The sequence below is a fragment of the Capronia epimyces genome, assembly GCF_000585565.1.
Source record: "Capronia epimyces CBS 606.96 chromosome Unknown aczIQ-supercont1.2, whole genome shotgun sequence".
NCBI classification, from domain to species: domain Eukaryota; kingdom Fungi; phylum Ascomycota; class Eurotiomycetes; order Chaetothyriales; family Herpotrichiellaceae; genus Capronia; species Capronia epimyces.
Genome location: NW_006912905.1, coordinates 1754439 through 1781379, shown reverse-complemented (window position 1 = coordinate 1781379; position 26941 = coordinate 1754439). Strand labels below are relative to the sequence as shown.

Below are 26941 nucleotides of genomic sequence, written 5' to 3'. Positions count from 1 at the left end.
AAGCAACAGCAAGCAACAGCAAGCAACAGCAAGCAACAGCAAGCAACAGCAAGCAACAGCAAGCAACAGCAAGCTACAGCTACAACCACGCATACCAGGCTGATAGAGCACAGCTTGTCCTTTCTCTTCTTTTCTATTTCTTCCTCTAACCCGAGACGCGGACACTTGTGTATTAATCGATGTTACTAGTACCAGTAGTAGTATATTGATTAAAGTTACTAGTACCAGTACTAGTAGTGGTAGTTGGGTATACAAGTCCAAAACATGTGCATGTGCATAGCCATGGCCAGGGATAGGGTATGGCCTTACATACCAACAGCAAATACCTGGCCGGCCTGAGTTCTGACCCCAAGCTAAACACAAGTACCGCCCAAGCCAGATCAAATCCAGCGGTCCTCCCACAGCCTGGTCGGCGATCAATGGCGTCAATAGCCAACAGCCACAGTCAACAGCCAGTAGTCAACAGCCATAGTCAACACCGCCGTCTGTGGTCTGTGGTCCGTCGCGCGTGGTCGACAACTTCAGCTTAACATTATTAATAGCTCAAGCTCGTCCTCAAGCTCATCCTCAAGCTTCAACTCAAACCCAACTCAAACCCAATCTCAACTCAATTCCCAATCTTCTCTTCATGCATCACACTCCCCGACCTCTTCTCGGCCGCGATCTCCTGTACGCGATTCTCCAAGTCGTGGCTGATATAGGTTTCCTTGCTGGTGCCGACGACGATCCACGGCGCCTTGGTGAACAAATAGTTCATCTCCTCGAGCGGGCGACGGGCGGTTTCGGGCAGGACGAGCCAGAAGAAGATGGCGTTGGTGAGGTTGCAGATGATGAAGAGGTAGTAGAATTTATAGCCGATGTTTTGCATGGCGATGGGGGTGACTTGACCCTAGGAAAGGTTAGTAGGGATGACGGATAACAATCGAATTGATGGATGACGATCAAGATAGGATGAATCGAAGGGGGAAATAGAAACAAAATAAGAATAGAAATAAACAGAACAGAAACAAACAGAACAGATAAACTCAACTTACAATCATAGTGTTAAAAGCAAAACTCGTCATGGTGGCAATACTGACGCCCTTGCTGCGTGTGCGCGTATCAAACACCTCGGACGGGATGATCCAACTCAAGGGCCCGCAGGTACACGAGAAGCTGAAATTATACAGCCAGGTCATGATGATGAACCCCCATTGCGCGCCCTTGTTGGTCGACACGCCCGGCGGGAACGTGGCCAGGAGGACGGTGGCGACGATGAAGGTGACCATGTTGCCCAGGTTGCCGCCGATCAAGGGCCAGCGCCGGCCCGTGTGGTCGATGAAGAGGATGGTGCAGAACTGTGCGACGAGGGCGATGATGCTGTTGATGCCTTGGTACTTGAGGGTGTCGTCGCCGGTGATTCCTGTGATATTGCATCGGTCAGGAACAAAGTGACAAAGATGGGACGGGGAAACAAAGCATAGCATGAGACGGGGACGGGAGATGACGCCAAAGAAACAAAGTATAGCATAGCATAGCATCAGGGGATCATAGGGACGGGAGATGACGCCAAAGACCAAAGTGTAGCATAGCATAGCATCAAGGATCATAGTAGCTCCGCATAGCATCGAGGATCCCGGCAGCTCCGCATAGCATCAATGCATCGCAGCGAGACGCAGGAGCAAAGAATCAAAGCATAGCATAGCATAGCATCAAGGAGTCATAGTAACTCTGCATAATCAATGATCCAAGCATCTCTGCATAGCATCAAGGCATCACAGCGAAATGCAGGACATAAGAAACAAAACATAGCATAGCATCAATGCATTACAGCGAGATGCAGGACCATAGAAACAAAACATAGCATAGCATCAAGGAATCATGGGACGGGAGATGAGAGATGGGATTATATGACGCCACAACGAGATACAGGAACAAAGAAACAAAACATAGCATAGCATAGCATCCAAGCATCATAGTAGCTACTTACCAATCTGTCCGTAAATCGTCACCGAGTAGTATTGGATGGCCGACACGCCCGTCATCTGCACCGAGGCTTGGAGCGCACAGCACAGAAACAGGCGACGGAAGGCCGATCGGTTGGTGAAGAGCTCCAAGTAAGACTTGGCTTCGTGTTCGTGTTCGTGCAAGATCGAGGCTTGGATTTGTTCGTACTCGGCCACCACCCAGGGGTCGGCCTCGTCGCCGTGCGAGTGGAGTTGCGCGAGGGTCTTGAGCGCCTGTTCGGACTTGCCGTGGTCCATGAGCCATCTGGGATTGGTGTTAGTTGTGGGAAAAGTATATACATATAAATATCTCGGAGAGAGGAGTGGGAAAAGTATATATGCCACAGAGAGGAGTTGGGAAAAGTACATATAAATATATGCCACAGAGAGGGTTGGGATGGGATGGGATAGAATGAGTAGAGCTGCCATGCTGAAAGATAACCAGCGGAAGAAGGAATAGGATGGGCTAGGATAGGATGGGATAGAGTAAAGCTGCCAGGCTGAAAGATAACCCCCCGAAAAAAGGAGTTGGGATGGGACGGGATGGGATGGGATGGCTAGAGGAGACCTGCCAGGCTGAGGACCAACCACCCGAAAAAAGAGCAAGGTAAGAGTTGACTGTACATCACGTACCTCGGAGACTCCGGGAATAAAAAGATCAAGGCGCCCAGAAACACGGCCGGAATCATCTGCAGCCCCAGCGGCACTCTCCACTGCGCGCTGCTGGTCTTGATGTGCACGTAGGTACCCCAGGAGATCCAGGCGGCCACAAGGGCGCCGACGCCCAGCATGAATTGCTGCAAGGCCGTGATGCGCCCTCGGATGCTGGGATGGGCCAATTCGGCCTGGTACAAGGGGATGACCATGACGAGGAAGCCGACGCCCAATCCGGCCAGAAAGCGGCCGGCCCAGAGGAAATGAATCGTCTCGGCCCCGGTCTGCAGCCCGCCGCCCAGACAGAAGACCACACATCCCACCACGATGGTCCACCGGCGACCCAGGTAATCTCCGCTGGGACCGCCGAGCCCGGCGCCGAAGAAGGCGCCCGTGGTGAACATGGACACCACCAGGCCCGAGGAGGTGGCGTCGGGTTTGAACTTGGACACGAAGGTGTTGCTGGCCACCACTTCGGCAATCACCCCCAGATCGTAGCCATAGAGGTACGAGCCCAGTGAGGCAAACACACTGACGAGGAATTGATACCACTTGGGAGGAAGCGCCATGGTGGTGGTGTTGGCGGTGGCGGGACCGACAGAGCAGATGTAGTAGATTCTCAAAGGGAAGGAGACGAGGCTCGATATGTCTCTTTATAACCAGGATGGTGTGTTTGTATGGGTGTGTTTGTGTGTGTGTGTATCTCTGTGTCTGTGTGTCTGTGTTTCTGAGTGTCTGTGTCTTTGTGTCTGTGTGAGTCCAAACAGCGACTGTTGAACAAGTTATATGTGTAGCCAGGACCTCGATAGAGCAGCGGAGGCCCATCCAAAAGCCTCCTAAGCCGCGCTAGACTCCCGCAATTTTTCCCACACGAGTCACATCCCCGCAAGAAAGGAGATGGCACCAGACCACAGCCAATGCGAGGACGATGGAGAGCAGCTGGGACCGGGAGTGTGCCAGTGTGAACTGCATCGCTCCCAGGTCGCGGTGGCAGAGTCCGACGGACCAGGACCAGCGAGATGGCCATCAATCGAGATGGCCACTTGGCTTGGTTGTGGGGGACGAGAATCTCCGGCGGAGGAGAAGGGGGGCGGCGCCCAAAGAGGCAGTTGTCCGGTGTGGTCACATCACCTGTCCAGTGTCAATGAGGACTCGGCCGATTCGTGGAGAACTCCCCTGGGGCAAGGGGGGCAACCCTCTTTGGAGTCTGGACCTCCTCCTCCTCCTCCTCCTCCGGCACCGGGCTCGAGGGCCGGACCTTCGCCCAAAGCAGAAATGGCTGACCACTGGCCTCTTGCTTCCCTCTAGCCCGGCCGGTGGTCACGGTACGTACATCAACAGCCTCGCGAGGCATCGATTCTCCATCCCATCCGTACTGCCCTGAGTACCTGAGATTCGAAGTGCCTGGGTTTGCCCTCGGAGCCATCATGACCACCTTCAGCCTCACCACCAGTTCTTCCCCTTCCATCGCCATCTTTCCCTCCCACAAGGTGTCGAGGATCAACCGCAATATATATTCGGGCTTCACCGAGCACATGGGCCGCTGTATCTACGGTGGAATCTACGACCCGGGCAACCCCAACAAGCACCTGCTCGACTCTCGCGGGTTTCGACAGGACGTCCTGGAAGCTCTCCGGCCCCTCCAAGTCCCCGTCTTCCGCTACCCCGGAGGCAACTTCTGCGCGACCTATCACTGGCAAGATGGCGTCGGTCCGGTGCAGGATCGTCCAGCTAGACCCGAACTGGCCTGGGGGAATGTCGAAACCAACCACTTTGGCACCGACGAGTTCATGCAGTGGTGTCAAGCCGCCAACGCCGAGCCGTACCTGTGTCTGAACTTTGGCACCGGCACCCTGGACGAGGCCATGGCCTGGGTCGAGTACTGCAACGGCACCAAAGACACGTACTATGCCAACCTGCGGCGCCAGAACGGCCACCCGGACCCCTACCAGGTCAAGTACTGGGCCTTGGGCAACGAGATGTGGGGGCCCTGGCAGATCGAGCAGATGACCCAGGAGGCCTACGCCGAGCGGGCGGTGCAGTGGGCAAAGGCCCTCAAGCTGCTCGACCCCTCCATCCAACTGATCCTGTGCGGCAAGGAGGGCGCCACCTCTTGGGACTACCACACCCTGAAACGCTGCCTGCAGCCCGCGGGCTTGAGTGATCTGGGCGAAGAGCGCCTGCCGCTGGTCGATATGCACAGCATCCACCTGTACACCGCGAGCCACGACCACTACGAGAACGTGACCGCCCCGCTGGCCGCCGAGCGGAGCATCGAGGTCTGCTCCGGCCTGATCGACCTGGCCATCGTCGAGAACAAGATCCCTGCCTCGCAGAAAAGACCAACCATCTGCTTCGACGAGTGGAATGTGTGGTCCCCGCCGCGCGCCCCCGGCAGCCAAGGCGCCGAAGAAAAGTACACCCTCTCGGACGCGCTCGCCGTGGCGGTCTGGTTGAACGTGCTGGTTCGGAAGTCGCGCGACGTGGGTATGGCCTGCATTGCCCAGAGTGTCAATGTCATCAGTCCTCTCATGACCACGGACACCGGCATTATCCGACAGACCATCTGGTGGCCGTACGAGCTGTTCTGTCGGTTCATGAAAGGCCACACAGTCGCGGTGCATGTGGCCTGCGAGGCATATGCCGGCTCGACAAAGCCGGACTGGGTGAGGGCGGTCAAGGATACGCCCTGGCTCGACGTCAGTGCCACCGTGGACGACGATGGTTGGGTCAGTGTCTGTGTGGTCAACATCCACCGGGAGTCCGACCTGATGACGCGGCTGGGAGGCGTAGACGGCCAGAAGGTCAAAGTATACACGATCACGGGGGGGCATCCTGAAGTCACCAACATGGCGGGAACAGAGGAGGTTGGATTGAAAGAATCAGATTGGGACCCAGACCCGAGCCAGGACTTTGCTTTCGTATTTCCCAAGTGTTCCGTAACAATGCTGAGGTGGAAAATGCAATAGTAACCAACATTGGGGTGGCACTCCAGCCACTCACATTAGAAAGTATCCAGTCTCATCCAGCCTTTCGGAGTTCCGCCAGCCTGGTCAAAATGTCATGGTATTCTCGACTCACCCCCCAACATGCCAGCCTGGTTCGTAACAATTTAGCCCCCTCGAGCAGAACCTTCTGTGGCGTCTTGCAGATGTCGCCCACATTGCTCATGTGTCCCGACATGTTGTGGCCGTTGCGCACAAAGTGTTGGATCATCTCGTCATCGCACGGACGGTCCAGGTGGATGAATTCCGGCTGTTCGTCGGAAGAAGAGCTTCCTTCGTCGCCATCAGAATCCGAGCTTTGGGGGGGAGAAGAGGGCGAGGGGGGCCCTTCGCCTACAGATCTGATGGCTGCTGTAGCTTGAACACCTGCGGACGCTATTGTGGCGTGCGATGCTGACGAGGCTGGATTGGGTGAAATCATCGAAACAGAATTGTTTTCTGGCCGAGCCGCGGCGGCCTTGTTGGTGGATCTGACCGGATGTTGCTTTCTCTCGATGCGAGAAGGCTGGATGGCAGCACCGGCATCAGGTCCACTTGGCCCCCCCTCGGGTCGGTGATTCGCAGCCGCAGCGTCACGTTCCAAAGCGGCAGACTTGTAGGAGCCATAAGTCCAGAGCACGAGAGAAGCAAGGTATACGGCGACAGGCTCGAAGAAGCTGGTGGCGGAATATCGCCGGACGTACCAGAATACCGAGCCTGCATGAACCATGGCTAGTCGGGCCTTATGTTGGTCCTCTCGTAGCCAGCGCCAGGTAATCTTGCGGATCTGGGGCAATTTGGCGCTGTTTCGTGGTTGGTAGCTGCCGTCGTGCACGTAAAAGGACGCTGTCGAGGAATTGTCCACCTTGCCGATCAGCGAAAACAGCAGGTCTTGTATCTCCTGGAATGGCGTGAGAAGAATGATGCGGGCCAGGTGGAGGTGGAGGACGACCGGGTGTTCCGCCCCCGAGGCTTTGGCCACGACGCTGGAGGCCTGCCATTGCAGCACATCGAGACAATCACAGGCGCTGTTTCGCCAGTTCGCATACAGCGGGTACAGGGGAAGCCAGAAGTTATCTTTAGACGGAGTATTCAGGAACCCTCGAGCCTTGCCGGTCGGAACCCATTCGCTGAGTGGCTGTTTGATGTGGGTGCCGACCTCCCAGGTGCGTAGGTAGAGAGCATGTATCAACAAGGTCTGCGACAGCTCACTGTACGTGGGGTCGACTTTCTTTTTGTTGTACAGCGTCTCCAGCGCCGCACATAACGACGGCGTCTTGGGCAGTCCCCGTGCTTCCTGCGCCCAGGCTTCGGGCGAGGCTGCATCCCAGGCACATTCGGCACACGGCAGTGGTGTCCGCGCATCGTCCAGGTTGCATAACGGCCGAGCATTGGCCATGTACCCAAGGCAACAGTCCAGCATCCATGCCATGTAGCCGATGCGGCGTAACGACTCTGCCCTGATCCAGTTCTGCCACGATTGCAGGCGGTTGTCCTTGCTGCCGTGCATGTCGGCCTCTGGTAAATCCCCGGATTCCGGAAGTTGAAGTATACCAGACTCTAGACACCAGCGCGAGAGATCTGCATGGTACCGCGGCGCCATCGATCGTAGTTGATCGCGGTCCGACTGCACAAGCCCGATCAGGTTCAGCAGTCTGGCTTGTGCCAGTGGAATATCCAGGGACACGTCTGGGGCGCCATCTGCATACAGTTGTACAGCACGGCGTAGGAATTCCTGATAAGCTTCCCGAATCTCGAGAGCTTGAGGCCCCTTCGAGAAGGTACTGCCTATAGCAGCCACCGCCAGGACCACAATCCAATGTGTCTGAAGCCCAAAAGATGCTCGATGCACAAGAGGGTGGGTGTGATGGAAATGGGAAAAATATAGGGCGATACAGGCATTGAGGGTGTAGATGCTTGGAAATTCGCTCCTTTCAAAGGTATCAGGCAACGCATTTTCCCCACACAGGGTTCGGAAGATGCTCGAGAGTGTGTCGTATGAAGTCTGGGAGCAGTAGTCTCGATCCTCGCCGGCGGATATTACGCTCGAAGGATCCAACGGAGTTGGGAAAGCATAGCCGGTTCTCTGTTCCCTCGGCTTACTGAAGACATCCGGGGCGAAGGAGACTTTGCGCTTCCTGCGTCTGGTGTCCGACGTCGTAGTTGCATTGCTACTCGGTTTCGCCGCGTTTAAGCCGTCGCTTGTAGATGAGGCAGGACTTTGTTCCACTGCCATCAAGGACGCTGAAACTGCTTGATTGTCGGACATTTCTGGGGCCACGTTCGTGGGCGCCTGATATACCTGAGCTGCAGGGTCGAGCGGGACCGCCATCCCATATTCCGTGCCGAGGTTGGGAGTGTCGGACAGAGAGGGCAGGATGAAGGAAAAGTCCTGTTCGAGCTCGGCATCGTAAGGCGAGGGATAAATGCTGGGTGGGATCCAATTTAAAGGCTCATCGAATGCTGAATAGTCGTAGCTGGAGGCAGGTCCGACAAACCCGGGGTTGAACTGGGATGGAATTTGCACGTCCCCGAAGTTCTCGGGCTGCAGCATTTGACTAGGGGTAGAGTTGATCGTGGCCACCTCCATAGACGTCTGTTCATTGTGGGGGACTGTAATGTTGCCGGCAGCGTAGTCTTGGGGAAAGCCTGGCTGTATAAAGGACGAGTTCACCGGCACCGCGCCGGGGACTGCGCCCGGCAAAACCGTCGAGACAGGTGACTTCCTCGCGTGGCCATTGGACACGTGTTGGACTGGCTCGCTCTCTGGGAAGACCAGTTGGCTGAAATGTCCTAGAGCTTGCTGCGGTGGTCTGTCCTCCTCGACTCTGGCGCACTCACCCGGCGTCGAGCCCTTCCGCCGCTTATTGGGGTAGCTGCATTCGATGTTGCGGACATTACATCGTCCACATGGCATCCCACCTGAACATCGTGACCGCGCCGTAGCACAGGCACGACAGGCTCGAAATGTGCCGTGGGTGACCCGATGGACGGGGCCCCGGTCCTCGGTCGCTTGATGGCTCTTCTCGTGCCGGAGCAGGGTGTCGGAGCGGGCAAACGTCTTTCCACAGGTGGCACATGCCGCAGACCGCTCACTGGATTTGTCCGGGGCGCTCTGCCTCATGCCTACAATGCACGAAGCCTGGCCGACAGCATCCGCAAGCGAGTCTCTTCGTAGCTAGGGCGCACCGGTCTTCTAGGGCGGCATGGCGGGTGGAGGTATTCGAGGGACAAGCTCCCGTGAAGTCAATGTACTGTATCTGTGTAGTCTGGGTCCAGCTCGGATCATGGGACGTGGGCTGGGCAGGAGGTGCCCTGCGCATCTGGCGCAGCAGTGAAAACGCGGGGGACGGCACGTGATCTTAGAGCACGTGATCCTACATCACGTGACATGGATTTCAAGTTTGGGTACTTAAATCAGATTGTACAAGGCAAAAACAACGAGGGTCGGACGTAGCACGGAGCACATAACTGAGTTCTAAAAATTGCTGCTTTTGATATTGGTCATGTAAGCTAGTAGTAGTACAGAGCCTGGAAAGGCATGACACCTTCCCGGGTCATGGTCCTCATCTGTTGCCAGGGCCGCTGGTTAGAGAACTTTGATCTTGGCTGTCCGGGAAGAAATACGCCCCAACGCTGTTGACAGATTGTTAGCATATCTGGCGGAAGGACCAGCCGGAAACGTCATGATCACTTACGCAATGATAATGTAGCACGCACACAACAGTGCGCCTTCGAGGTAATTGCTCCGCCCGTCAAGGACGAGAAAGTTGACGATGAAAGTTGACACAAACAGCGACCCTGTCTCGAACAGGCTGAAGTAAAGAGACATGTCCTTGTCCAAAATCCAACCAAGGATGACCACAACCGGGGTGACAAACAGGGCGATTTGGATCGAGCTGCCGAGGGCGACGCCCAGTGCCAGGTCAAGTTTGTTCTTCGCCGCAACGGTCACGGCAGTGACGTGTTCGGCGGCGTTGCCAACAATGGGCAATATAATCAGCCCGACAAAGGCCTCAGATAGGGGCGAGTTTTCTACCAGGTGCTCGATGCTGCCCACGAGGAATTCTGCACAGAGAGCAACAAGAGCAGTCGAGACGAGGAGAAGGATGATAGAAGCGGTTTGCCCCATCGGAGGTCCATCATCGACTTCCGCGGCGATGCTGGGGGGAACAGGCCGAGCGTGAGGAGCCGAACCACGGCGAGAGTGGTGGGCACGGTCAGGATTTGATCGATATTGTCGAAGGGTATGAGACTCGTGTTCCGACGGCATGTTCCTTGCAGTGGGAAGTGTCGAAGAGCGAAAGACTGGCGGGGTGCGAATAGAGATCCCGCGAGGTCCTAGAGTTGGCGGCTTCCCTTTGCCTCTAGCATGTGTGGCATTCGTCGACGCGACCACCGGTGGCATCGGCTCCGACTCCATTTCCTCCGGTTCTTCTGTCTTTTCCGCCAGGATATCTGTTGAAGCTAGATCGCTCTGACCAGCAGCCTCAATGTCTGCCTCAGGCTCAATCTCGATTCTCTCGTGCCTCTTCCTGCCCAGCTGCATCCTCAGTCTCTTGCGGACGCGGCGCTGCGATCCTGCGCTACAGGTTGAAGCCCGCGAGGACATGGCCGACGAAGAGCTGGTCGAGTCAAAGCGAGCCAGAAACCCGGGGACTGCTTCCTCATCAATGACATGCTGAGGAGTCCCTTGATAAAGGTATGCATGTGATTTGAGTTGGAACAGTAGGTAAAGAAAGTAGATGATGAGAAGAATCACCGAAGTCCCTCGGCTGAGTTTGATGACGGCCCGATCTGCGGCCGCCAGATCATTAAACGAGGCGTGAAAAGCCGTCTGCATCCAGGGTTAGTTTCCATGAAAACCCCTGGGACAACAACCTTACCGGGATCAATAAGCTCAGAACCGCGAGCGCCAACAAGCAGGCGGACATTTGGGTGACGGTGCTGTCGTATATTTGCTCGCGATATTCGAGACCGCCAATGACGAATGCCATGCCCAAGATCAAAAGCAAATTCGCCAGGAGAGATCCGATGAGAGAGGCTTGGACAATGCGAATCTCGTTCTTGACCAAAGCAATGATGAAGATGATCAGCTCCACCGCATTGCCAAAACTGACATTCAGCAAAGCACCCAAGGTCGGACCCAGTCGATGGGCAACACTCTCAGTCGCAAGTGTTAAGAGGCCGGCCAAGGGGATGATGGCAACAGCGTTCAAGGCGAAGACAACGTTGGGATCGACCCCAGCAAAATGCACGGCAATACCAACAGGCACAAACACGAGCAAGACATTGACCCAACTGTGAAGCAGTGCCGTCTTGACGTTTGCTAGGACGCGTGTTACTACCGAGCTTTTCGGCTGTTCTTGGTCGCCCGACTCAGACTGAGCATTTTGGGGCGGCCCGGACACGTTGCTCCTGGGACCAGGGGTGCCATCGACCTGAGACCAGGGATTGAATTTGTTCTTGTGAGCGGCCGAATGTGCCCAGGCCCGGACTCGATCTGTAGCATTGTCAGTAAGATAGCTCCTGCCAGGGCCATCTGTGTGGTTAAGGAAGCCTACGTACACATTGCTATTGAATAGGGGTGTCGAACAATGGCATCACTCCAACGAAAGATATGGACGTACGCTAACGAACGGAAAGAAGAGCAAAGGTATCCTGTCGAAATCCAAAGGACCGCCGCAAGGAGCAATTGAAGGAGGCTATACGGAGGATGGAGGTAGTTGAGGGCTGAAGGTGTGACGTTGAAGTTGGCGGCTCATTGCACACAGAAAGCCATGCCATGCCATGCAATTGATGGTGATGGAAAACAAGAAATCGACAAACTTGGCAAGGCCACAGCCACCACCACGCCGCGCTTACCAAATTGAGGCTTGGCGTCCTGCGGGTGATTGCTTATGATGTCACATTTCGACCCGTGCCTTGTGCCTGATGCCTGATCCAATCACTTTGTGTTTCACCATCCCACTAGGCCAAATCTAGGCTAGCGTATCAGGCCCCATGAGACTCGCTTTCTATTGGACAAGCTGAGACCCCAAGTGTCTCCTACTACGGCGTACACATACTGCTGAATATGGAAGAAAGAGAGACATCTCTTCGATGCGCCTAGGATGGTTCCATAGACTGCTGCTGATAGGCATTGTTTAAGGGTTTCGGAAGCGTGGTGCCAATCCTCTTAGTTATAGAATCGTCAAAGAGTCCAAGAGCCAAAGCAGTCGCAGTTCTAGCTCTATGGAGTGTATATGTGTAGATATCTAGTCTTCACTCCAGTCTGGGCCAGGATCAAGGCTGATACCTGGGGCTTTCCAAGAATCGCAACGGAGACACTTGCTCTGCTGGCTCCGATCAAATGTGCGCCTTCAAATAAAATGGGACGGCACTCCCGACTTTCTCCAGATGGTGCGGCCGTCTCCGGGGTCTTCCTCCCCAGGTAGGATTTCCCGCAGCAGATCGTTGATATTCAGCCCGCGGTCTTTTGCAGCCTGCCATTGCCGAGGGTACCCCAAGCTCACTTCTTCAAATCTCACCCCGTCAATCCAGTCTGTGCGTCGGACGTGTAGGTGACCCGTAACCACGACCTTTGCATTGAAGCGGGTATGCCAGTCTTGGGTTCTCGTGGTGCCGCACCATAAACTGAACCTTGGTATGCTCGGTATGGTAATCAAATCTTCTCGCAGAGGCCAGTGGTTGATAATCACTAGCGGAAAGCCTCGTGCAGCAGCGGCTGCTAGCCGCTCTTCCGTCTTCCCGACCAACTGCTCACACCACGCATCTCGACTGGCGTACGGGTCCGGGTGTAGAAGAGCTTCATCGGTTGCATAGACATTTTCCTCCATGGCCCAGTCGAGGGCCTTTTCTCTCGTCACGTCGGCTGGTCTGAAGCTGTAGTCGTACAGCGTGAAGATCGGGCAGATGATGCAAGGTCCGCCCTCGCCATCCCATTTCACAAATTCATCCTCTGGAGTGATGACGCCAAGCTCGTTAGCGACTCGCAAACATTCCTGGTATTTGAATTCCCCTCGGAGCTCTTTGTCCAAGTCATCTTCCGTTGTGATCCCGGGTAATGTGTACAGCTCATGATTTCCGGGCACCCAGAAGACTTGCTTGAAGAGTTCCGTAGTGGTTTTGAAAGCTTCTTGCAAGTGTTCCAGACGTTCGCCAACATCCCCGCATATGATCAAGCCATCTTCAGGGTGGGGTTTGAGCTCGTCCAATGCCTCACGGTTGTGCTTGTAGCTGAGGTGGAGGTCGGAGATGGCATAGAGGCGCATAGTGACCGCGGATCCCAAGAAGGGACGCTACTCACTGCTGGCCTTGCTAGGCTCGGGCTGATTGTGGTTCAGAGTTGATTACCAGTCAGGTCAATTGATTGGAAGATATTGTGTGCGTTGCAAGGTTGTATGATTTCATTTGTGGTATCAAGGGATCGCAGCTCCAATGTCAGCGTGAAAAGGCAAGCACAAATCGTGGATCTACAGAGGAGATTTCACTTCGAATACGCCTCTCTGTTGAACGGCGTGACGGAATCAAGAATGTCTCAAGCCTGATGTTGGATTCCCGGAACGGAAGAAATGGTTTCCCCGAACAGCTGATTAAGCGCCGAGAGCAAGATGCAATCTTATCTTATCAGTGAGCACCGCTGCGTTAGGACTAATAATAGGCATCTCGTACCCTTGGTGCATCCTTTCATTTCCTCCCTGTGTGGGTAGGTTTGGTAGTCGTCATGTTCCTTTCTGCGTCAAGGTGACCAGCTCAGTCCAAGCAAGCCTAAGACACATGGTCAGCGCAGAAGTCCACGGCGAGATGTGTTAAGAGAAGGTAAGGGGAGCTGCAGAACTGTCTAACATTGTGACCCGTCTTCCTCTTTCAAGCTTGTGCCTTGAAACCCTTCTGTGATAAGTGCTAACCAATGCTACACCACTGCTAATCGAGCAGGAAAGCTTCAGGCGAGTCACGCAGACCTAATTCCCTAAAACGGCAGCTCAGTCCGATCACTCCCACTCTATAATATCACACGGTTACAAAAGCCTCCCACTGTACTCCGTACACAGGACAACATACTCTCTACACAGACTGTCAAGTACGTCAGAATCGGCTCGAGACTAGCAGAGCCTCCAGAGCGATGAATGTGTGGCCAACCACCGACCTTTGATACCTTTCCATGGACAGATTTGTGTCTACTGAATGCCGAGCCGAGTAACACGAACATCAGAGAGCTCAAGAGAAAGATAGATGGAAGCAATAAAAAGCGTGGAGAACGAAGACAATACAATACAAGCTGCACGGACAATGGTACTCAGCAGGGAGCTCTGACCTACACCTAACCTGATTGAGGTGGTAACATGATCGCTCAATCCGGGGAAGAGTCTCGGCAGTGACCACACGAATCACCCTCCTTCTGTCGAGGCCCGGCCCCCGGCTTGGGCTTATAAGGTTTCTTGTCTGCAAGGTCGATTAGTAGTTGGCGCTGTTCTTCGAGGTCTTCGCCACAATATGTCAAGATGCGGTGGAGATGATGGTTTGCAACCAACATGGCGTAGCAAGCACTGTGCAGGAAACCCGGAATGTTTCATGGAGCAGGGCTTAGAGTTTGGCTTACTGCAGACAGGATTGCCATAGGAATACTTTTGTGCAAAGTACCATCGACTTCGGAGTCGGGTCACATGTCTTTATTTCCGAGAGGCGGCAACCTGGAGGAGCTGGAAGCCCGATCGAGCTGCCTGGATTCGGGACTTTTTCTCTTGGTACCAGATTGACTCCAACTCAAAAAGAACCTGGAGGATCATGCGACCAGGATCCAGGATCATATGTATCGATAACGTTATTGAATGTGCTGCCCGGCACGCTTGAACCTCAACCTCCGGTGGCTGGCAGGCGGCAACAACAGCCGACCTTGTCCTGTTCTGTTCTGGATCTACGCCCAGAATGCGGAGAGCGAAGCGAGGTGATAATCCGCAACGGTCAAGCCGCCGCTGCTTAAGAGTTAGCGTTTCTATCGGTTCGCATGCCCTGTCGCCTTCAAGTTGGGTGGTATTCCATATTGTGTAGACCCATCCCCGGAAACCGACAAGCAAGCCGGGGGTTATAGAAAGCAACGACTGTACCGAGTACACATGCATGCGCCTGATGCATCTTATGCCCAGGTCGAGGTCGAGTGATGATGACGTGGGTGGCACTCTCTCATGATGGCTGGTGGGCACATGGAGCAATCGCTTGGAGGTGAGTGGTGATGGCTCCGACTCGCCAACAAGGATTGCGCAAACGCGAGTCCGCCAATACGCTAATGCAACGTCAGGTGGTTGGAATGCTGGCAGGCTGGCATCGTTTCTGCGGGAGCACGGCCGCTCTGTCTCAGTCGTTCGCCTCTTCGAACGCACTCTCTCTCTCTACATAGCTCGAAGAAGGCACTCACACTTCGACTGCCTCGGCCTAGCGGTTGATTCACAGAACCCTCGAGGCCACTGTTATCCCTCCATTGGTTCCTTCCGAGCAGGGTGCGATCGATATCCGATCCGGTGGAGAGGATAGCGTGAAGCTTACAGTTGAATCCACTAGGCTGCGGTCGTTTCGGCTTCTCCAGAAAAACTGAGGATGCTACGTACCGCTATGAAGGTGGGGGAGACAACATCAAAGCCATCCATTCATCCATCCATCCCGAAATGCCATCCACTTGCCTGCCCTTCCGGACCACCACCTCAGGCTTCAGACCACTGTCATTCGCAGGAGCCCGCGTTCCATGTCCTCAACACTTGTCGATTGGGGGTTTGCTGCTGTCATAGACCCGGCTTAGTGGGGCACCAACGAACCCAGGGTCTGAGTGCACGCACCTGCTACATACAGAATCCGTCCTGTGGGAGTTTCCTTCAGTGCCGTTGCAGTTGATGTTGGCGGTATTTTAACGGTACTTCCTGTGGAATTCCCGCTCATATGGTTTGGCGAGAAAGCTACAATCGATGAAAAGCTCTGTGCTTCGCCGGGCAGGTCCGGTCACGCACCAATTGTTCCTCGCCACGGGCTCCCCGGGGCGCCGTCCATTGGATAGGAAGGTGGATAAGTCGACTTCAACAACGTCTTTCCACCTCTCTCTGAGACATGCATGCATGCATATCCGGCAATCTATGCAGGAAGTGGCTAGATCCTGCGGCGATACTCTAATCGAGTGGAGTGATGGTACAGCCTAGGTGAGGATGCAAGTGAGTGCACTGATGCTCATCCGAGGACTCTCAAAGAATCAAAAGACCGTTTCATTACCAAGCTCGGCCGATCTCCTTACAGAGTACTGACAGCCTTCATCCACGCTACTGATGTAGTCTCATTCTCATACATCGGTTAAGCATCCTTCTCGCAGCCTTGTCGGATCACGCCTTGTTTTGCCGGACTGCACAGTAAAAGCAGCCATGAGCGACACCAACACCACCACCTGCTATGGTATAAATCCTATCCCTCGAATCCAATACACACAGTGCAGTGCAGTGCCCTCAATAGCCCTACAAACAGGCAGGTATACGTTGTTCAGTCAAAGATACTGCGCCGCACCGCAGCACATTTGCACATTTTGCTACACTGAATATATTCACGCCGGGAAGTTCCGATCGAGGATTCGGGATTATCCATAATCATGTCCCAATTGAACGAACACTGTTGACACTGAGCACTCGAGAATATATATGTATCAAATGGCATTATTGACACTACACCACTGGAGACTCGTTGACTTGTTGCTTTGATACCCTGATGCAATATTACAATTAAAGCTCTTCCGGCCAGCTGTGACGATAATCACGCCGGCGACCCTACATACTATCAATCCAGTACTCGATCCTGCATGACCGCAAGAACTGCCAACACTACCGGGGATGGCACGACGAAAAAGAAGAGGAAAAGGCTATGCAGAATTGGACGCTGACACTGACACCGGCCGGGGGCATTTCATGCTTTTTCCATCCTTGCCATTCATTACATTATGCGTTCCAAATGCCGCTTCTCCCTTCGTGCCAAACCAAAGTATGCGTTGTAAAATACCACTTCTCCCTTCATGCTAAACCAAAGCACGGGCCATGCGTTTTGTTCCCCCCTGCAGCATGCATATGTGTACGGAGTCGGGATGTATGTCATGGACAACATCGACATGGACAAACGGTTTCCAAAGAGTGTGGGGTGAGGTGAGGTGGTGTGGTGTGATCAATAAGATCAAGATGGCGACAAATGCACAGAATAACGAGTCAAGTCCAAAGTCAGAGAGATGGATCGATGAAAGGCAGATGGACAGAGATGCACTCCACTCATGCGAGAAAGCTGAAGGTTCAGAGTTCAGAGGGCAGTCCATCACCATCCGAACTGCGATTCCAATCCCGTCGATCAGATTCAGAGGAGCGCAATGGCGCCCACAATCCCCGCCGCAACTGCGAGGCTGCCAGACAGTGTATCGCGGGGCGCGGCTCCCGTGTAGGTGGCGGGCGCGGCGGAGCTGGTGCCCGTGGCTGATGCGGCCTCGACCGTCGCCGTCGGGGCCTGCGGTTGGCCGTCTGAGATCTGGGAGACAGGAGTAGCAGTCGGGGCCTGTGGCTGACCATCCGAGATCTGGGATACCGGCGCGCCTGTCGGGGCTTGAGGTTGACCGTCGGAGATCTGGGAGACAGGGATAGCTGTCGGGGCCTGAGGCTGACCATCCGAGATCTGGGACACTGGCGCGCCGGTGGGAGCTTGTGGTTGCCCGTCTGAGATCTGCGAGACGGGAGTGCCCTTCGGTGCCTGTGGTTGACCATCCGAGATCTGGGACACCGGAGTCGCAGTGGCGGTTGGGGCCTGAGGCTGGCCGTCACTGATCTGCGAGACCGGAGCGCCAGTAGGAGCCTGAGGTTGACCGTCGGAAATCTGACTGACTGGGGATCCGGTTGGGGCCTGAGGTTGGCCGTCGGAAATCTGACTGACTGGGGATCCGGTTGGGGCTTGAGGCTGGCCGTCGGAGATTTGAGAGACCGGGGCGCCGGTGGCAGTGGCAGCTTGGGGCTGACCGTCACTGATCCTATTGCCAGTTAGAATCCATTCGGCTGAGAGACCCGATGTCGATCTGAAGCCACGTCTTGACTTACTGGGTCACTACGGCAGTGTTTCCTTGGGGTTGGCCGTCACTGATTCTGGTCGAGCATCAGTATCTCTTCGCTCTGGCCGAGGCATGCAACCCTCGGAGTTGGGGGGGAGAAAGGAGAAAGAAGAACTCACTGGGTGACAACGGCCGAGGTGACCTGTGGTTGACCGTCGGAGATCCTGTAAGGCAGCACAGCACGAGTAAGTACATGTCCCAGACAATTCTTATCACCCTTGGTCACTCAGAAAGGGACGCTTATCACCCCCGGGTCACTCGGGAAAGGGAGGGTCGACTTATCACCCCCGGGTCACTCAGAAAAGAAAGGGCCGACTTACTGGGTGATAGAGGGAACCACGGTCGTAGCGGCCGGCTGACCATCGCTGGCTTGAGTTGCTGGCGGAGCTGAAGACCCGATCAAGGCCACGAGATAAATCGGGAAGCAGTGGTCGGCCCATTTGCGGTCCTATATCGTCGCAGACAGGAAGGTCAGCCATGTCATGTCACTCACACTCATTCCAAGATGCAGATCCAGATGCGGTCTGTCCACCGGTTGGCTCGTAGCAGCCAGACAGACGACCAAGTCGAAGCGCAGCATTGAGGTTGAGGTTGAGATTGTGTCTCGAAGTACAGCATTGAGGTGGAGATTGTGGCTATGACTATGACGGGTGGGATGAGAGGAGGATAAGCATATCGGCTTACGTAGAGGTTATAGAAGCTTCCGCTCAAGCACTCGTACCTTCCGAGCCATGTTAGGATACTTATCGTGTCAAGTCAGAGCAGATCAGGGCCATAAGGACATACCAAATAGCAGAGCCTCCCAGGGCGAGACTGTTGTTCGAGCAGAGCGAGAAGCCAGAGGTGTAGATGGCACCGGCTTGGGGCGGCGCGTCGAACTGGAACTGATAGTTGGCGGCAACGTAGCCGGTTCGGTCGGCTTGGTCAGTGAGCACTGAGCCCGAGAGCTTGAGTGTAAGGACGCCGTCCTTTTGACGCTGTAGCATAGGAGTGTCAGACCCTGAGCATGGGACGTGGGACGTGGGTCATGGAACAGGGGCAAAGGACAGGCAAAGACACAATGGGCAAGGGACAGGCAAAGGTCTATATAACATAACATGACATGACACAACAACACGGTAGTGGGATGGTGCAAAGCACAGTGTTAGGGTTATAGTATAGTATGGGATGAAGTAGGGCAAGATGGATTCGACTTGGTGGAAGATTAGGGACGGGAGCATAGGAGGGACAATGGATGCTGATGCTGATGCTGATGCTGGACGGCGACGAACCCTTTCCACCGCTCTCTTGGACGTGGTCGACGACGACACATTCACGACGGTGATCTCAAAGGTCCCATCATACGATGACTGGCATCCTTCCGGTGGACCGCTCGAAGGGGCAATGGCGGAGGTGACTGCCTGAGGCAGGGCCGAGGCGAACTTGAATGAGACAGCCGAAGCCAAGAGGAGGACGAGCGATTGACGCATGGTCGACAAAGAGAAAGAGATCCGAGGAATGGACAACTATAGTATATGTTGCTGAGGTAGGTAGGTGGTAGGTATGCACAACTGACTGCTCGAGATGCTGGGCACAACTGACTGCTTGAGATGCTGGGGTGGGTTGGGTTGATATGCCCGATACGATATGATATGATATGATATCCAAGCAGGTGAGGTGAACGAGGTATCCGTATGTCCACGTCAAATAACGATAGTGAGGGCAGACCAGGTCGACGTTTGAAGCGAGCGATCGATTGTTGCTGCCGGCCGGAAGGGTAACGGAGGAAAAGATGAAGAAGAAGAAGAGGAAGAGGAAGAGGAAGACGGCCGGCTCGTCCGCTGGCCACCTTTAAAGCATCTCAAGACTCGGCGGAACAGAAGGTCTGTCTCGCCGTCTCGCCATCTCTCTCCATTGCTCGGCCGCCCGCTCAGAAGAGGATCTCGACAGTCAAGCATGATTCGGTGAGTAGTAGTGATGATGTCGCCATGTTGACAGGTGGGAAGCAGAGGCAGATGCAGAGGCTCCAATCGCCTGCATGGATGGGAACTGGGATGTCGTTCTGTCTGTGACCGTCGGATACCTGCGTAACGCCGATACAGCTCTTGTCCTCTTCAGAACTAGTGGTAAGCAATAGTGGCGGAGGGACGGCAAATGGCGGCTTGAGATTCGCTCTCGCTGCTTTACTGTCACAGGATGGACCCGCTGTCAGCCTTGCCCAGATGATGGCTCCTATTGGTGGGCGAGCGATATATACCAAACTGCCAGCACATGCAGGGCTGATGTCCTGAGGACAGCAGAAACCAAGACAAAGCAGAGGTCGGGAATTTTGAATTTTGACTATGTACTATGTACACGCCGCTGTAAATCTGTCACCACGCTGGTGGTCTCCCTCAACTCAGCCCACCTCGCCCACCGACACTGGCCAAAGCCTTGCGCTGATCCGGGCCAACAGTGACGCGAGGCAAACGCTTCACCGCGCCATCTCGAGAGGCGGCATCAGACGGGGGCGCAGGCAGAAAGCCGATCTCCACCAGATAGGCCAGGTAGAGGCCGATGGTGTTCTTGGTGACGCCGCTCCCCTCGCTGGCATCGACCTTGGTCCACTCGCTGTCCTCGTACAGCGCCTTCTCGGCATTGCGGTCGTCGAGCTCGGGCGCGCGGGTGTTGGAAGGCAGGTCGTTGGCGACAAAAGTGAACAGCGGCATGAGGGCAAAGTCCTGGCGCGAGCTGACGTAGTGCTCCAGCGACGACGCCCAGGGCACATAGTCGACCAGCGTGGCCGTGTAGCCATACGTCTGGAGGGCGGCGAGGTACTGGTTGAAGCGGAGGCGCGGGTGTCCCGTGACGTGGGCGACGCTGACCCCCTGCGCCGAGGGCGGGTGGAATGCGGCGGCGACGACGGTGCGGGCGACGTGGTCGACGGGCACCATGTTGACCGTGTTGTTGATGTTGGGCCGCGTCCCGAGCTGGATGCAGCCCTTGAGCATGCGGATGAGGAAGTCGTCCGTGTTGGTGACCCCCGTCTGCGACGAGCCCAGCACGTAGCCCGGCCGCACGATACAGCCTCGCAGGCCGCGCCGCCCGGCTTCGCGGCTCAGGTACTCGGCCACCCATTTGCTCTGGCCGTAGCCCGTGCCGAGCCCCTTGCTGCTGGCCATCAGGTCGTCGGCTTCGCTGATGCCTTCGCCGCCGGCGGCAATGCTGCGCTCCGACTCGAACACGTAATGGTCGTGGTCGAGCACGCTGGTCGACGAGACAAACGCAAACAGCTTGGCCTTGCCCTCGGCACAGATCTTCATCGCCTCCACCGTCCCCAGCACGTTGGCCGCCTTGAGCATCTCGTACGTGTTGATCCAGTGCACCTGCGCCCCGTTGTGGATCACCACGTCCACCTCCTCCACCAGTTGCTGCCACCTCTGCTCCGACAGTCCGAACTTGGCCGGTCCCAAACTGCCCGCCACGCATTGGATGCGCCCCTCCCAGGAATCCGTCCACACCCCGTACGCCTGGCAGGTCACCTTGACTCGCGACATGGCCGTCTCCTCGTCCTTGGCTCGCACCAGCACGATCACTTTCTGCACTTGCGGTCCTTGGCGGTCCAGCAGGTCCTTTAAGATGTAGGATCCCAAAAATCCTGTAGCACCTGTCAAGAAGACCACGGGAGAGGAGACGCGGGCTGATGGCGCAGCAAAAGATGCAGGCAGCTGTTCGACCATTCGCACCGCATCGGCGCCATACTCGCCTTCAGCCTTGGCCTCGTCGGAAACACCATCGGCCTTCTCGTTCTCCTCGCCGCCTTCCAATGAGTTGGCCGCCAGCATTTGGTCGATGACGGCGGCCATCTCTTTCAACGTAGGTCGGTTGTATATCTTGCTGATGGGGAGATCTGCCCCCAAGGTTCTCCGGACGTGGTACGCGAGTTGTTGTGCCTTCATACTTTCACCGCCGATGTTGAAGAATGATTCCGTTGGTTTGATGGTTCGTGGGGGCAGCCCTGGGACGAGCTTGGCCCAAATATGAGCCAGAGCCAGTTCGGTCTCGGTGAGTTGGTGTGCCGTTGATGATTTGCGTCGTCGGCTGGCAGACAGCAGTGTTGTATCCGGGAAAGGCAGTTTAGGTTTGTCGATTTTGCCGTTTGGATTCAACGGCATCGCCCGCATCGGCACGATGATGGCCGGGACCGCATACGCGGGCAGCTTGGTGCGAAGATACTCTTGGACCTCTTGCTGGAGCAGCCGGAACCGCTCGAACCTGCCCCCGAGCGATCCGTCGTCCTGCTCATCTTGCAGGCCCTTCTCAGCCAGGAACTGCGTCCAGGCCTTAATCTGGGGCACGATGTAACTGACCAGCGTCTGCTCCTCGAACTTGTCTCGCCGCACGAGCGTGACGTTCTCGCGCACCAGAGGATGCTGCGACAAATGGGTGTCGATCTCCCCCAGCTCGATCCGGAATCCCCTGATCTTGACTTGGTCGTCCGCTCGGCCAGAGCACTCGACATCCCCGGTCGGAGTATACCGCCCGAGATCACCGCTGCGGTACAGGCGGTCCCTGGGTCCAAGGTAATACTGCGCCCAAGGCTCGTTCTTGTACTTCGCTTCGAACCTGGCCCGGTCGATAGCTACCCCATTTTCGTGTCCGGGAAACCAGTTCTCAACGAATTTCTGCTTCGTCAGTTCCGGCGTTCCCAGATAACCCTCAGCAAGACCTGATGCTCGCACGTAAATTTCACCGATTTCCCCTACTGCGCACAGCTTGGTCCGGTCGTGCCGATTCACCACCAGCATCTGCACGTTGTACATGCCGCGGCCCGCGGGCACGACATCCTTCATGCCGTCCAAGAAACCGTCTCGTTCATTTCGACTGGGTATCTCATAGTAACTCACAGCTCTTTGCGTTTCGGTCGTCCCGTACATATTGATGATGCGCACATTGGGGGCCAAGTTCTGTAGAGATTTGCAGTCTCTCTTGATCAAGATATCTCCGACAAAGAAAGCATGATGCAGTTGCTCGAATCGCGCCACTGCGCCTCCCACAAGGATCTGACCCATGGCAGGAGTCAGGTGCGTGACTGTTGCGCCATGCTGTTTCATCCATTCGGCCAGGCGTTCGTTCTGGATGTCGTTCTTGGACGGTACCAGCAGCTGTGCGCCTAAAAACAGCGGGGTGAACATATCTCTCTGAATTGGATCATGAGCAATGCCACTGAGCATGGTGAATTTGTCCTTCGCCGAGAGATTGAAGGTCTTCGCCATCCAGTCAAAGTAAAAGGCCAGGGAGAAGTGTCGCCCTCGGACCCCTTTAGGCTTTCCCTCCGACCCGGAAGTAAAAGACAGTGTCGGCGTTGAATCGGGCCCAACCACGACACCAGGACTCTTGGCTTTAAGACTCCGAACAGGTTCAAAGACATCCTTGCCGCCGATTTCGCCTCCTTGCAGACTGCCGTCGTCTCGGAGCCGCAGGGCAGGGACTTCGGTCTTCAGATCCAGATTCTCCTTGATGAAGCCTCGAACTTTGTCGGACAGCTCTCCGGCATCTTGCGTGGCCTTTTCGATGACCACCAACGCTCGCGGCCTGGACACGTCGAGGTAGATGTTTTGTCGGTCTGGAGGGTATGCTGGGTCCAGGACCGAAAACGTCCCACCCGCCTTGAGCGTGCCCATGACCGCAACCACGAGATCGACGCCTCGGTAAGAGTAAATCATCACGACGTCTCCTCTCTCGAGTCCAGATTGGACCAGGTGATGGGCGAGGATGTTGGAGGACTCATGGATTTGTTGATATGTAAACTTGCGCTCAGGGCCGTCCTCCGACTTGGTTTCTACCACGCAAGTCCGTTCAGGATGAGATTCGGCATTGGCTGAAAAAATGTCATGAATAGCGCCTCGAAACGACGACCATTCCAGGTCGTTGGTCGGATCCGGAAGTAGCTTTTCCTCCTCGGAAGTCATGAAAACAATGCGTCCAACCTCAGCATTGACGTCAACTGCTAGGCTCTCCAGAAATCGGGTGATTTGAGCCAAGATCCCTGCTATCCTTGCGCTCGAAAACAGACGTTGGTTATAGCGCGCGGTCAGTCGAAGATCGGATGCTGCCGAGTAAGAGTAGGTCAGTTGTAGGTCAGTGGTCTCCACACTCCCTGGAAGGCTGGCCTTCTCCAGGCCACCGTCGTTGAAAGCAGCAAACCGGAAGAGGGCGGGCTGGTTCAGATGGCCCTGGATGGTCTCAAGCGACAGAGCGTTGGCTGACGCCTGGGAGGACAGCTCTTGGACCCTCTTGAACAACTGGGAGAAGGGCTCTGAGGTGGAAACTGACGCCCTTAGGACGAATGCCGGACCATCTTGCTGGGCATTGACGCCGATGCTGATGTCTTCATCTCCCGTCAATCTGGCCACCAGGACAAGGAGAACGGTGTGCAGAACAGCGGTGATTGAGCCCAGGTCTGACAACCTCTTCAGGGCATCCGAGGTGGTGCTAGGAGCAGCCAGAGACTCAACAGCCTCGATAGGTCTCTTGGCCACATTCTCCGAGCTTGCTTCAGGATAGTCTCGGGTCAAGGGCGAGATTGTCTGGTCTTTCAGATACTCAGCCCACCAGCTCAGGCGATCGGTGTCGTTGTCAGCAGCTTCTGGGGCCATGGCGGGCACGCTGCTTCCGAGTCTACTCGCCTACTCTGTACATGTAACGTCTGAAGTCTGAAGTCTGAGCAACGGTGCGAGGTGCGATTTGTGAGTCAAGCGACGAATTTAATTTTCGAGGCCGATGTCGATGCCGGAAAAACATCGGCCCGTCCACCGGCACGCGATTCAATGTCTTGGCATTGACTGGGCATTGCGAGTCATACCATCAGGGTTAGGGTTAGGGTCAGGCTGCGGCTGCGGCTGCGGCTGCGTGCACTCCAGGTGCGGTTGATGCGGGAGACCTTAATGAAGCCATGCAATAATAATAGAGCGAAGTTCGGATCGTAGAGGAAAGATGACACCGAATAGTCAGAGTCAAAGTCCTCCGGCTCGGGCTCTCAGGGGAAGGGAAGCTGCGGCCCATCATCCTCTGTTAGTACAGACAGAGTACGTACTCTACTCCATACTGGCAGCAATGCCCCATACGACTCCGTCCACTCCGTCCAGTGCCAGTGTTACGCAATGCTACCATCTCGAAACACGAAACACGAGTCTTGTCCACCATGTTCACTCTTTTGCTATAGACTTGTACTTTCTTGGGCGCATGACCGGTCTGCTGCGTGTCTTTCCTCTTTCGCTCTCGCTTTCGCTTTCGTCGCCCTGTCCCTGGTTGAATCTTGAATCACAATGCCACCCCGGCACTTTTCCCGGTATCTCTTCGTTGGCGCAGTCTTTCTTCTCGGCGTTATCGTCTTTTCCACCACCTCACACACCTCCGCCGCCGCCGCCGCCCACGACGGCATTAGGGGGTCGATCCCGAAGATCACCGTCCCCGGCTTCCGCTTCTCCTTCCAGAGCTCCGCGCACAAACCCCCCGAGCAGAAGAACAGCACCCACGGCGACAGCGACAGCTCGTGGTACAGCGACTGGAAATGGTTGAACCCATTCTCCTCCTCCGTCACCCTCGACGAAGACCGCGTTGTCCTCCCACCCGTGGCCGACCGGCCTGCGGTCTACACATTTTACGACACGACTTTCAAGAGAGATGAAGATACCCAGAAAGTGGACCAAGAACTGCTGTTGACCTGGCGCCGGGCATGGTGGGCTCACGGCTTCCGCCCGGTCATCCTGACCGAGGCTGAAGCCATGAGCCACCCATTGTACCAAACTCTCCAAGAAAAGGGCATGCCCACGGCTCTGGAACAGGAGTTCAGACAATGGTTGGCATGGGCCCACATGGGAACGGGCCTGCTGTCCAGCTGGTTCTGCCTGCCCATGGGTGCTTACGACGATCTGCTCCTCGCACATCTGCGGCGAGGGCAGTATCCGCATCTTACCAAATTCGAAGGCCTAGGATCTGGTCTGTTTGCAGGAGAACGCACCCAGATCAACGACGCCATCCAGTCGGCCCTGGGCAACATCAAGTTAAGCACCTTCAAGTCCATCACCGACGCTATAGACTCGGAACGCTTCAAGGTGGAACAGCCAACCTCAGTTGCACATTACGATTCGCAGACGATTACCTCCAAATATCCCGTCCTGGCAGAACTGATTGTCCAAGATCCTCACAAAGGTCGACTTGCTCTCAATCAACTGATGATTACACATTTGCACACCATCTGGCAGAACAGCTTCAGCACTGGCATCGCCGTCTTGCAGCCCCTCCCTGCCCATACCTTTTCCCTGGTGAAGCCGGCAAAGGATCTGGCCCATCTTCTGGCCGAATGCCCCAGCTCGATTCTACAGTCATCTTGTCCACCGAACCGGCCCAAGTGCAGTCCGTGTGTGGGCTCCCGCTTGAGTATCAACACTGCCTCCTCTTTCCGAAACACTTCTTCCCTCTTTACCATTGCCGTCGTTCCCCATCCCTACACCATGATCACCCTCGCCAACCGGTCGGATACGATTACGGTCAACCATATTAGACGTCGGACCCCGCGAGACCCTTGGGTTACCGCCGTCACCCGAAACCTCCTCGGAGATGCACGAGGAGGTCCAAGTCGAGTGGTAGCATTGAAGGACGCCGTGGCCTCGGAATATGGTAGCTTTCGATCATTATGGTTTACCACCGAGCACTTTCCCGCGACTTTCTGGCCACCTCCGCCTCCACCCAAGTCTCCCACCAACGATGCTCATCCAGTCGAGGAAAAGGTCTCTCCATTCCCTGAAGACTGGCTTGAGAACCTTGACTGGCACTTTGGTTTTCCGGTGCCTCGGACGGGAATCTCGCACGGCGAGTCTCTTCCTCCAGTGCCTGGACCTGAGCGCTGGGCCAAACTTCCCGCGGGTCTTCCAGCCGATCTCAAGAAGAGCTCAGACCCTGACCCGCCGACGGCAGAGCAGGCGGCGGTTGAAGTCGAGCTTTTGCGAAAGGCCAGGGAGACCATCAATAGCAAGGATGCAGCTGTTGTCCGACTTCGTGGCGTGGCAGAGGCTTGGAACTTGGCGGACACAGAGGCGTGGAAATTCGTCAAGAGCTTCCGTGCCCGCCAAGTCGTGGAAAGACTGCAGTTCGAGGAGGAAGAATCTGCTTATGGCACCGGAGGCGGCGTGAGAGGCAAGCCTCGCTGGTGGGGCTCATGAGGGCCTTTATCCCTCACGAGATGGTGACTC

The 26941-nt window shown here is 55.6% G+C and overlaps 8 protein-coding genes across 8 annotated transcripts; 2 read left to right on the top strand and 6 right to left on the bottom strand.

Moving 5' to 3' along the window:
• Positions 1 to 607: 607 nt before the first annotated feature.
• On the bottom strand, positions 608 to 3208 carry A1O3_02458 (uncharacterized protein; the record flags this gene model as incomplete). Its single annotated transcript, XM_007732598.1, has 4 exons — positions 608 to 889; positions 1035 to 1402; positions 1970 to 2250; positions 2619 to 3208. 4 exons carry the CDS (start codon positions 3206 to 3208, stop codon positions 608 to 610), a joined length of 1521 nt encoding a protein of 506 aa, XP_007730788.1.
• Positions 3209 to 4066: 858 nt separating this feature from the next.
• On the top strand, positions 4067 to 5608 carry A1O3_02457 (alpha-N-arabinofuranosidase C; the record flags this gene model as incomplete). Its single annotated transcript, XM_007732597.1, has 1 exon — positions 4067 to 5608. One exon carries the CDS (start codon positions 4067 to 4069, stop codon positions 5606 to 5608), a length of 1542 nt encoding a protein of 513 aa, XP_007730787.1.
• A 52-nt stretch (positions 5609 to 5660) lies between these two features.
• On the bottom strand, positions 5661 to 8747 carry A1O3_02456 (uncharacterized protein; the record flags this gene model as incomplete). Its single annotated transcript, XM_007732596.1, has 1 exon — positions 5661 to 8747. One exon carries the CDS (start codon positions 8745 to 8747, stop codon positions 5661 to 5663), a length of 3087 nt encoding a protein of 1028 aa, XP_007730786.1.
• Positions 8748 to 9317: 570 nt separating this feature from the next.
• On the bottom strand, positions 9318 to 11195 carry A1O3_02455 (uncharacterized protein; the record flags this gene model as incomplete). The annotated part of the gene is made up of 3 exons (XM_007732595.1): positions 9318 to 10460; positions 10510 to 11126; positions 11192 to 11195. 3 exons carry the CDS (start codon positions 11193 to 11195, stop codon positions 9318 to 9320), a joined length of 1764 nt encoding a protein of 587 aa, XP_007730785.1.
• Positions 11196 to 11985: 790 nt separating this feature from the next.
• A1O3_02454 (uncharacterized protein) lies at positions 11986 to 12897 on the bottom strand (the record flags this gene model as incomplete). The annotated part of the gene is made up of 1 exon (XM_007732594.1): positions 11986 to 12897. The coding sequence occupies one exon, from the start codon at positions 12895 to 12897 to the stop codon at positions 11986 to 11988; it is 912 nt and encodes a 303-aa protein (XP_007730784.1).
• A 4093-nt stretch (positions 12898 to 16990) lies between these two features.
• A1O3_02453 (uncharacterized protein) lies at positions 16991 to 18715 on the bottom strand (the record flags this gene model as incomplete). Its single annotated transcript, XM_007732593.1, has 6 exons — positions 16991 to 17651; positions 17719 to 17763; positions 17849 to 17893; positions 18050 to 18177; positions 18414 to 18450; positions 18516 to 18715. The coding sequence occupies 6 exons, from the start codon at positions 18713 to 18715 to the stop codon at positions 16991 to 16993; spliced, it is 1116 nt and encodes a 371-aa protein (XP_007730783.1).
• A 1386-nt stretch (positions 18716 to 20101) lies between these two features.
• A1O3_02452 (L-aminoadipate-semialdehyde dehydrogenase large subunit) lies at positions 20102 to 24346 on the bottom strand (the record flags this gene model as incomplete). The annotated part of the gene is made up of 1 exon (XM_007732592.1): positions 20102 to 24346. The coding sequence occupies one exon, from the start codon at positions 24344 to 24346 to the stop codon at positions 20102 to 20104; it is 4245 nt and encodes a 1414-aa protein (XP_007730782.1).
• A 669-nt stretch (positions 24347 to 25015) lies between these two features.
• On the top strand, positions 25016 to 26911 carry A1O3_02451 (uncharacterized protein; the record flags this gene model as incomplete). Its single annotated transcript, XM_007732591.1, has 1 exon — positions 25016 to 26911. The coding sequence occupies one exon, from the start codon at positions 25016 to 25018 to the stop codon at positions 26909 to 26911; it is 1896 nt and encodes a 631-aa protein (XP_007730781.1).
• Between the last annotated feature and the right edge of the window lie 30 nt (positions 26912 to 26941).